Below are 11,466 nucleotides of genomic sequence, written 5' to 3' on the forward strand. Positions count from 1 at the left end.
TGCCCTCATCCCCAAGGATGAGCGGAGTGCCCCCACCAGTGCCGCAGGGTGCGGAGGGCCGGGAGTGCTGTGTATCTCCCAGTGTGGCAATCCCAGCAGGTACACGGTGTCAGAGAAACGCCTCCAAGTACTGTCTCCGCTGAGTTCTGTGTGGGGAATTGGTGTCTCTGCCATTAAGGATATCACTAATGAGACAGAGAAGTCCTTTTCGTTTGCTTTGCTGCCTTCAGATTTAGCCCTGGCTCTCGGGGAGCACGGCGTGTGTGACCTGCACGCGTGAAGCATCCTCTCTTTTTATCTATTTAATTGTGATCTTTTGTTGCTGCTAAAATACTTTAAAAATGTTTAAAAATAATGAAGTGAGCTCACTAGTGTGAGGATTACCTTTCAGTTCAAACCCGAGTTTTTAAATTAAATCTAAGGGCAATGTGTTTCCTTGGCCTTGTGGGTCTTAACCTGCCAGGCAAGTGGGCTTCCGTGGCCAGTTAGAAATCAAACGTATGGGAAGTTTCAGTGCACAAACCCTGATTCCACAGTTTTTGTGCCCTTAAACTTTCAGCAACTTGTGATGAAGTCTGGGGATAAGCAATAAATGCAGCATTGGGTGCAGATGATGAAAACAGCCTGTTGATGAGTAACTTAGCACTAACAAAGGAGTTGCTGTCAGACTTCACTGATTTTTATGTTCATTCAGTTTATTTGGCTGTTGTCTGCTTGTATCATAGAATGGTTTAGATTGGAAAGGACCTTGAAGATCATCAAGCTCCAACCCCCCTATCCTCGGAGCTTTTTCAGTTCCTTGCGGAAAAGAGCAAAATATACAATCATCATTTAGTTTATTTCTTCAGAAGTGTCCACATTAAACAGTGTGAGTTAATTAAGGAGAGTTGCATGACGTATATTTTTATATAAATGTGTAAACACCAACACAGAATATAGACTATATACCACATAGGCAACATACACAGTGCAAAAAATTGTCTTCCATCAATACTTTGCCTGTATCTTCTGGATACACCACATTTATTCAGGAATGTGCTTTATGAGCATAGGGAGGAATTAATGTAAAAGAAAAAGAGACACAAAGATACCCCTAAATCTTCCCGGTCATGCCTACATTGACATTTTTTCAGGTGCCACCTCCATGCTGCTGCACCATGAAACACAAGAGCATCGGTGAAGGTTGTACAGGCTCCAGGTCTGAGCCCAGCCAGGGAGGCGGTTATCGGTTCGTAGGGGTGAGAAGAGCTGTGTTGGAAAACGCTGTGAGTTTTTAAGCCGAGGCTTGAACAGTAAAAGCATCATTTCCCACGTGCTGTCACAGAGGGCTGGAGCCTGCAGCTCTTGCTGGGGACGAAGCGCTGTGCGCCACAGGGATGCTGCAGCCTGTCCCATCCCCGTGGGAGCTCCCCGTGCCGGTGGCTTGTTGCCGGTTTGGTAGGTCGGTGTGCGGGCGTACGGCTGGGTCCTGGCTCACAGCCCGCGGGGTCCCCATGGGCAGCTGGGTCAGGGCTTTCTGCTGTCTCTCCACCGCTGGAAGGGTTTCTGGTCGCTCTATTAGCTCAGCCTGAGTTAGGGCAGTATGACCTGACCCTGCCTTTCCCTTATGGACACCTGCTGAAAATGACCCAGACACCCCTTAGCAATGCCGGACTGCGTCAATGTGCAGCCCCGCTCTGTGCTTGGTGGACACCACATCAAAGGGGGGGACACCTTGATTGTTTGTTGTGGTTTTTTTTTTTTTTTCCCAGATAATATTTGCATACTCAAAAGACCGCAGCAAAATACTTTCAACCTTTTCGTTGCTGATCTGCGCGCTTGGCTCACCCAGACCTTACCGCATGGCTCCCACCCAAGGACTTGCATAAATGCCCCCGTCCCAGCCTGGGTGAGCCGGTAACACTGATTTCACTGGTGCATATGGAGCGACAGATTGCCTCTCCTGGAGTGCATTTCCATCTGTGGCCAAATTACAAATTAATTTGCTGAATTTTTTTGAGCTCTTTGATCGAGTTTACTTAATCTGTGCCATAACCCCTCACAAGCCCCAGTGCGGTATTTCTGGCTTCTTATTTAAACGGATGTTATCTATGGAGTATCATACAGCATTCTTTACAGCTATGTACAAGCATCCTTAGCAACACCTTTTTTTTTCTTGGAGAAATTTGTCTTTTTCTCCCCCCTGAAAAAATGATCGATTCTGCTTCTTCCTCATGGCTTTGATCATAACCTATATGCAAAGCTTCAAATTGGAAAGGACATAATGGATCCTTTCAGATCTTGTTTGACCCACAATGACCATATGAGCTGGATTTCTGAAATAAAAACTTGTTTAGAATAAGCATGATGAGCAAGGGGCTTAAAAACTGCCCCAGAGACAGTGCTGTGAGGAGGGGCTCTCAAGGACTGAAACTGAGTTAAGGGCTTTTATAGTCCAGTGTCCCGCGGAAGCCCCATACCTGTATCACTGCTCGTCACACGTGATGTGCCTCAGACGCTTTACTCAAGCTGCTGGGTCCTGTAACAGCCCTCTGAAATGAAACACCTCACTGGACCAGGGAGATTAAGGGATGGATTAGTAAGTTCTGAATAAATATGCGACAAACGCCCCGTTTCCCTTACTTTATGTATGAATCCACTGAAGATGTGAATAGTAGATATTGTTTAACCAGGTATTACCTTCCCAGCTGATTAGGTCCATTGAGGCTTTCCATTCAAGAGCCAGTGTTGAAAGGCAGTCGGTGAGTTATGCTGTTTAGGCTTTGTATCGGGGCTGATGTGAGAAGCAAGAAGCTGAGATCTTCCTGAAGGCGCGATTTTAGCTCTAGATGTGGACACCTCAGGGCATGGGAGCCCCATGAATATGGGAGGCTCTGTCCATCCATGGTGCAACGCGTGTGGTGCTGCTTTGCTACATACACCAGCAGCAAGAAGATTTTTAGCTTTGCAAGGTGGCAACTGAAATAAGGTGGCTCTGGCCCCTGGAAAAGGGGACGAGACGCACTGACAGATACTTTTGCATCAGTACCTATGTGCCCCATAGCCCCTGGTGCCTGCAGGTGTCAGCTGTGTGCAGGGTGAGCGGGACAGCAGCCTCACACCGGTATGGCATTACCATATTCCCACCTCTCAACCACAGGACGTTTGGTGGGCCCCTGTGGTAGCGCATGTCCAGCTGCCGGGTGAGAGGCTGAAGTTCAGTAGTCCAAGGGCAAGAAACGGTTTGTCTGTCTGCTGCATCCACAGGGATCTGCTGCCTGGGCACTGCACGCTTCCACGAACACCCATGCTGAAAACACCCAGCCGTTGCTTTCTGCACGGAGCATTTGCCTCTCACTTGGGGCACTGATGGTATAGTCCAATATATCTTCTGCCTGAGCATGAAACTACCTAAATAGCTATTTTCAAACACGTTTCAAATGCAGTTTAAAGGTGCTTGTGAAGAACAGTTGTGTCTGCCTGCACTGCAGCGGTATGGGCACACAGGGGTTGATTTTTGTAATCGTACGGGTGTGCTGCTGGGACAGAGCCCCAGCCAGGCTTGACTCGTGCACTAGTGCAATACCAGTGACCCGTGGGAAAGCTGTTGCAGTCACCCGGGCTGTTCTCAGTACTATGCAGATTGTCCCTTTTAGTTACCACGGCAGGTTTCCAGGAGGTTCCCCAGAGCTGTAGCCACCTTCCCGTCACCCTGCGCCTGGCGAGCCCGCCTCCAGGAGGAAGCAGGGCTCCCCCAAACCGTCCCTCCACAGACTGCCCTGCCTTAAACGGTCACTGTGTCTCAAGGGTTAACCAAGAGTTAGCTGGAGGTTAGCGTGCACCCACAATCTGGGGGGGAAATAACATCGTTTCTCTCTGCATCTCCTCATGTGAGTACTTCTTCGGTGAGTACTGCACCTTTTCCACAGTGATACCTTCCTGGGCTGGGAAAACTTTTTTTGTGCCTTCTACTGGAGCAAATGTTAATAACTGTAAGTAGCCCCAACGATGCGGCTGTGAATGTCCACCATGTACAGAGATGTCAGCATGTATATGTTAGTGCCGGCCTGGTAGGATCCCTGTTGAGTTTTGGCAGAAGCTATGCTGCTTTCTCATCCCCAGTCACTGTTGATGTTCTTCTCAGGTTTTCTTTGACTTTAATGAATTCTGGTGCGTGGTCTTCCTGCTTCTCCTGCTCTTTCTCCAACTGTAAGAAAGGAGAGTCGTGGTTATCTGTGCATGCTAAAGGACAGTAGTGCATAAGCTACGTTAAAATGGTGGGCTTCATTATTGCTGGATGCCCAGTTATTATTGCTCAAAGCTGAATGAGTGTGCAATGCATGTGTTGGTACTCTCTTTTCCCAGAGCATTACACCAGGGCCATGTTCACCCCAATTCTCTTTTTCTGGCCAACTGAAACATTAATTCCCCTCCCCCCCCCCCAGCAGGGAGGAACTTTAGCAGAAAAGCAGAGGAGTGCTTCCCTTCAGACCTGGCACGGAGGAGGGAGAAGGAGGTTTGAATCCTTCCCAGCAAAGGAGACCCGTCAGCCCGGGAATAGCTTTCACCATTAGGTTATTGTCTGAGGGAGGGTAAGTCATTGTACGGCTTCGCTTTTATTTGCAAAGTCTTTATGGATCTGTCCCTGAACTGCCTTGCTTCATATCCTGGTTCTTCTCTGAGAGTGCTGGGCTTTGATTTTCAAGTGATCTTGGCTTGGCTAATATTATTGCAAGGGAGCTGTTATGTCATTAATTAAATAATTTAGTTTCATCCAATTGCAGTGCAAATACTGGCAAGTAGGACAGGGAATGACTTTATTTTCAGTGGCAACAAGACTGCTTGCTGCTTGCTCTGGTTTGGGTGCAAGAGCAGGCGCGGAGCGTCCGGGGCACGGCTCCGCTGCTGACAAGTGCCCATGCAGAATATTGCTCTCCCCAGGCATATTTTTGGCCAGATTGCATGCCAGGAACTGCTCCCAAAAGCAGCTCGGGTGTGATTGCAGCAGGGTTTGCACTTCCCAGCGCTTCTGCAGCCTCTCACCCCATACCCCAGGGTCCTGAGCACCCCTGTGGTGGGTGCTGCAACAGCTCCCATGCTATTTGGGGTGCTTTGAACTGGAAAGCACACCCTGAGTACACCACGTGGGACCTGGAGGAGACCCAGGGCCAGTGGTGCATGGAGGGGTCCTTGGCAAGGTGGTACAAACAAGGTGAATCCCACTGTGAGGATGAGGGTGCTGCAGCTGCCCGGGGTGGCGGCAAAGGATGCACCGTGGCTCCCGTTTTATGAAGGGGTAGCAACGCTATACCTTGGGTTGAGCCGCAGCCCACCCATCTTCCCTGGAGTCTGTGCCTCGTGCGGGTTGGTTGGGATAACCCGGGGATGACTGAAAACTCAGTTCTACCTGATCCAGCCTCTGGTGCCTCTTTAATAACTCTTTTTCAAAGGGAGACTGCAATTTCTTTGCCTCTTCCTCTTCCTTCTTCTGCCTGATGAGCTGGTTTCGCCGTCGGTGCTCGAGTACCCGCTGCAGCTCTGGCTTGCTCTCCACGCCCAAGCCTCTGTGGATAAAAAGTGGACAAATCAGGGATGGAGCACCTATGCCCTGGGGTGTAACCACTGCCGGCCCGGCAACCCCAAAACTTTTCTTGGTCCTAAATGGAAACATGGGAGACCTGGTCCACAAAGCAGTCCTGGTCCACAAATCCATCCACAAGGCTTTGAGGGTGTTACTGGGAGCACCGTCCTGCGGGATGGTGCCTCGGGCTGCTGGCCTGGGGCGGGCATGATGTTTGCTGTCTGTGTCCAGGGCTTGTGGTGCTCAAAGCTTTGCTAATCCCATTACACGGAGGTGCTACAGCTTTCTGGGTCAGGTATGGAAATGGGACCTTCCATTGGCTCCTACTGCAACTAGTTTTAATTATGTCAGTGGCGGTTTCAGCAGCATTGAGGGCATTTTAAATAATGACGATTTTTTTTCCACCAGCAGGGGTAGTCATTGATCTGCAATAGTTGTCCTGGCAGTTCCTTTCCTCCCTGTTACATCCCAGCTTTGCTCCAGAGCTGAGGGCTGGCGATCCCCCTGTTGAGATGGAGAGTTTGGGTCAAGAGGCCAAAACGAAATGTCCTTTTCTGCTGGAAGCCAGAGCATTTGCCAACCACGCAGGCGTCCGGCTCCCCTTCAGCCACCCGAAGCATCTCAGATGAAGCAGAGCTGCTCCAAGCCCTGTTCTGTGATGAGTGGGATCACCAGAAAGGAGACATGGCAGGGACGTGCAGGCGAGGCCTGAATGCGTGTTAAAGAGATGAAAGAAGTTCTCCAAACAAATTTCAGAAATCTAACACTTTGAGTATTGCCGTGCCTGAGTTTAGACACTAAGATTTACCTCCTGCAGCTGACCCCAGACACCTTCCCAGCAGCGTCTGTCCCCCTAGGAGCATGGGAGTAGTTATGGACATGTAGGGCTATGGGTGAATGCGGAACAAGACCAGATGTGCTCCTACGTGGTCGTGGGATGATCCCTGCCCTTCCAGAGACCAGCTCATCTCCTCCCTGCCAAGAGGAACCTGCCTTTGTAAAACCCATCAGCTTCCTGGCCTAAATCACTAAAAGTGGTGACTCTCTGCCCTGCTGGGTCGTTGTCGGAGAGAAGCAAAAACCTGAAGCTGCTGGGAAGTTGAACATTTGCTGAATTTCAGGAGAATTTATTGCAACCGCACAGAGTTTTGTGTCGCTGAAGAACAGATTATTAAGAAGTGGTCGAGGCTGCATTTATGCAGGCTATCTTCTGCAATAGCGGCTGGAATCTTGCACGAAAATACAACTAGAAGTTGTATTTTTGGAGGAGAAGGAGTTAAAGACCTCGTAGCTGTCGCACACGGGGAAGGAGTGGGGACTGGCCACTTTAATGAGCTGGGTTTAATACTCGCGTAACTCAATTGGCTGAGAGTATTTACAAGTCCCATTGTAAAATGTGGGGTGTTTGGCGTTCCTGTGGGTGAAGGTCTGTTATGAGGTGAGGTGGGGACCTCCCCGTGTCTGTGCTGAGGGCTTGCCCAAGCCGTGGCAGTTTTGTGTGCACTATTAATGCAAAGCTCATCCTCAGCACTGGGAGGTTTCTGCTGACTGAAAGGTGGTCGCTTTCTGCTAAGGTTGTTTGAAAGCAAAGACATCAAACCTTGTGGACTACCGAGCTTCCTTGGCAGGGTGGTGGACACTGAGGTGGTATCTCACATCGTGAGAAATTGAACTGGCAGGAGGAGAGGGAAACGCTTTCCAGATGCAGCAAATCTCTGTGCTGTCACAGCATGGCGGGGGACCAGTGCTTGCATCCTTCCAGTGCCACATTTAATGATGCTTCCTGGTGTTATTTCTGTTTTCTGCTTTATGGTGGGACAAAGTTCATGGCAGCATCAGTGAAGGTAGCTGGAGCGTTGGCCCCATAGCTTTTACGATGTTTTTTCAAGTCATGAAGAACTCAGATGTCGCAGAGATGCTTTTCCCAAGGCTTGAGAGAGGGAAAACCTGCCTTGGCTTGTTGGAGACACAGCGTGCAATACTGCCTGTGGATTTGTTACTACTCTCTGATTTAATCAGCCTGCGTTGTTAGTACCCAGAGGTGTTGACTAAGATAAGGGTTTTGTGGCACAAGCTGCTGATTTCGGTTGCTTTTCCCTGCTGCTTAAGGGGGAAAAATCAACAGCAAAGCAGAAACAGGAGCAAGTGGTAGATCCTTCTCTCTTCTCTTCTCCCCTCTCTCACCCTATAGTAACATGTAGCAGGAAGCAAAGCTGGTGGATCTGAGAGTGACAAGAAACCAGCAACGATGCATTATTGTTAGCAGTAGAGTTTGTTTCACATATTTGCTGAAAAATATTAGGCAGGACAGAGCCAAAGCAGGTTTAAATTGATTCCTGAGATGTACAGGACTAAAATGAGAGGGGTCAGGAGATTCAGGAGGGCTGCGATGGGGCTGCCTCCTGCCAGCATCTGATGGCACATGCGGATATATCACGGTGGCAGGCACAGGACTCGAGTACAAAGTGATAACGCACTTTGTATGTGCCCGTTTGAAGTTCAGCTCAGCCTGGTGCTGCGGGGTCTGTACCTTGTCTGCCACCGTTCGTCTCTGCTACCTCCGTTGCAGGAATTTCTCGATGCTTTGGTCCATTGTGCTTAGACTGGAATAACATTCTGTGAGATCAAAGCCAATGCTGGTGCGTGCGCCTTTAAACTGAGCAGCGTCACTAGGCAGGATTTGGTCACTCTCAAAGCAGAGGGGTTTGAAAATACCTGGCTGGTATAGTTACCTCTGCCTCGACGCTGGAGAACAGGGCATGGTCCCTGTAATTCTTATGATTCAGTGAAAATCAAATCAAACCCAAGCCAGCCAGTGCCAGCATCGATTAATGCACCCTGCTGGCAGGCTTGATTGTTTGCCGAATTAATATGTGCCTGGTTCTCATAATGGCTGTAGTCCTTTTGAGCAGAGGCTGTGCTCCTTTTAATTAGATGGTCAAAGTGATATCGTGTCAGAATATTTCAGGGTATTCAGAAAATGTCAATATAAAGCCAGCAGATTTCTCGCTGTGCTAAAAAGGCTCTGAACCGAATATGCTTTTACTGCACTGATGTTCAGACAGTTGCCGCAAGATAATGATGTTATAGGTTCTCAGTCCCTGGTGTCATTATCACGATGTTGTATCTGTACCCCCAAACAGTTAAATTGGGGTGATGGGGTGGGGAAACAGGGATATGAATTCTAGCCTGCCTTAACTCATTTGATTTTTAGGGAGACAGCTAATCACAGCCTTTTCTGCATATAGAAGATCTCACACTGATGCTATCCCAACTTTTCAATGGTTCCACCCAGCCTGCAGCTCTTACTGCCTGTGGATTGACCTTAAAGCACACAGGAAGGGTGCGCATTGCTGGGGACTTGGCAAGTCAGCGATGGAGATAAGAAAAAACAGGGCCAGGGAGAAAACATGTGTGGGACACTGAGAAGGGGGCTGCAGGGATGCCTCACATCTTCCAGCGCTTGTGGCTTGAGGTGGGTGGAAATAGTGAGCAGCTCCAAAAAGTGCTAGCCGATGCTTCAGGATGACAGAGCAGAGGGCTTCTCATTCTGCTTTTGTTTTAAAAGAAACCATCATGTCAGAGTAAAGAGGAAAGGACTACAGCAAGTTTTACATGGTGTTCGTTTGCAAGTGCAGGCTGCGACCTCCTCTTACCTTTTGTGGTTCATCAGCAGCTCTCTGTGTAGCTCTTGGTGGCTCTTCGAGGCTTTTACAGGATTTAGGAGCTTTTTAGGTTTGATGAGGTCTGGGTTTCCGTCTATGTAGTCTGGGTGAGTCAGGATATTCCCGCTGTCTGGTCGCTCCCGCTGTATTTCAGTGTACATGGATGCTGGAAGAAAAGAGAGGTGTTTGCGTGAGCAGACTCACCCTGCTGTGGTGTGGGAACCCGCTGGAGTTCTCCGTCCCTGGGCAAGACAGAGGAGGGACCGGCACTAAATGCTGCAGCCACTGAAGCAAGTAGCTGGCAAGTTTTAATTAATGGATTAATTAATGCAAAATAGGTCTCACTAAAACTGGAAACAGCCTTGGACGTGGACTGTGCTGAGCCGCTGCTTTGGTCATCGTGGCCGAGGCCGTCCGTCCTTTAGCACAGGGGGATGCTGTGGGATGTGAGGGGCTGCCGAAACACGGGCCTGAGGAAGAGCTGCTGTATCTGAGACCTCTTGTCAAGGAAAGATTTCGCTGATATTCTGTGGGCCTAATAATCAGGATTGAGCCCAATGCCAAGAAAAGCATAGTTTGCCCATGCAGTATGTGGTCGCGCTGTAATAACTTGTATGTTCTGGATGTAAGAACAAGAGCCCACTGTTTTGGCAGTGATGGCAGCTTGGATTTCAGGCAAACCACAGGGCATGCTCACTGTTGGTATTTTCCCAGTGCTCTACATTTCTCCTTTACAAAAAACCCTCTACAAAGTGAGTGCAAAGCACAAGTTATAAGACAAACTGCATGAGGTGGGCTGTGCCTTTAAATGCAGAGCACAGTGGGGCTGCCTGCAGTTATTCAGTGTAGGGTCTAATCAGGAGCTCAGAAAGAGCAATTTATTCCTGACTATTCACTTGAACAATTTGGAAGTTTACCAGTAAGAACAAAAAGTCCCAGGAAAAGGGTGTAGGCAGCTCCACGTCTGCAAGTGTCTTGTTATTATAGTATTTTTGGGGGCCTAGTGTGAAGTTATATGAGTTGGTGGAGCAGCAAGGAAAACAGTTGTTCGGTAATGTTGCCTCTTTCTCTTATTGCAATCTCACGTATAAAAGGAAAAAAACCCTTTTAAAAGAGAGATCAATAAAAAAAGGCAAGAAAAAGCAGGCTAGGTCATTCTTTCATAGTCAGTAAGTACTTATCAAATGTAAAGTGGATTGCAATCAAACAGAATTGTGTAAGGAATAATACCGCTGAAGAAATGATTCAATATCAAACAACTTCTCATTGAATGTTAATGTGGCCAGGGCCCTACTGCTTTGGGAACAAAGAAAAACAAATCAGAGCCCATTACATGAGTGTAATTGGGGTGAATAGTTCGGTACATATTTAAAGGGTGCTTGGAAGCTGGAACCAGTCATTTCTTGTATCAAATTATTTTCCTCTAGGATCACACATCACTGCTGGCAGAGGGGGAAGGTGGCGTGGTTTGATGTTTGATGGCAAGTGCCAGGCTGACACAAACCCCTGCGGGGCCGGACTGCAGAGGATGGAACTGGGGGCTCAGCGCTGCCTTCCAGAGGGATGCAGTGACTGAAGAACAGCCAAGGGTTAAGGCAGCGGAATTTCATGGCTAAATTTTGTTAGATGAAAGCCAGGTTTTGAACAATGAGAAAGCATGTCAGGTTTTCATTAGGGTAAAATTGCCTTACTTTTTTTTCTTCTTTTACTCCTTCCCTTTTTTGGTCTTTTTTTTTTTTTCCACAGGAAAAGAGGCAGACAAAAGACAAGGAAGGAAGGTACAAAAGCAAAGGTTTGTTTCAGTGTGGATTAAATGGATGGGCTCCTATTTCAAATGACAAAGCAATGTCTTCAGTCTTCAAACAAAAATTGTGTCTCCATGTCTCCATATCTTAAATAAAATGCCAAATGTTTTTCATGAAAACAGCATTTTTGGACAGTACTAACTAGTACATTTTTGTCTGTACTAACAGACTAGCCTCAGCGTCACTGTGTTGTCCTGTTGCCCTTTTCCCACTGTTCTGTGCTGTCATAGACCAGAGCTGCCCCATCCTGCGACAGAGAGATTCCTGTGTTTGGTTGTGTGCTGGGTACCAAATCCTGCCGCACAGCAGGAGAAGGGCTGGGGCGTATCAGTCTTGGATTTGTCCATCTGAAATCCACCTGTTGTGCTCTGCTAAGGGATAATGCAGCGAGCAGCAAGTGTGGAAGGATTACGCAGCCAACGAAGCCTGAAGGACC

The 11,466-nt window shown here is 48.3% G+C and overlaps 1 protein-coding gene across 1 annotated transcript; it reads right to left on the bottom strand.

Annotated features, from left to right (window-relative positions):
• Positions 1 to 4,078: 4,078 nt before the first annotated feature.
• Positions 4,079 to 9,386, bottom strand: FAM107A (family with sequence similarity 107 member A; the record flags this gene model as incomplete). Its single annotated transcript, XM_082487832.1, has 3 exons — positions 4,079 to 4,186; positions 5,387 to 5,543; positions 9,217 to 9,386. 3 exons carry the CDS (start codon positions 9,384 to 9,386, stop codon positions 4,079 to 4,081), a joined length of 435 nt encoding a protein of 144 aa, XP_082343958.1.
• Positions 9,387 to 11,466: the final 2,080 nt, after the last annotated feature.

Source organism: Vanellus vanellus (assembly GCF_965231255.1).
Source record: "Vanellus vanellus genome assembly, chromosome: 9".
Classification (NCBI taxonomy): Eukaryota; Metazoa; Chordata; class Aves; order Charadriiformes; family Charadriidae; genus Vanellus; species Vanellus vanellus.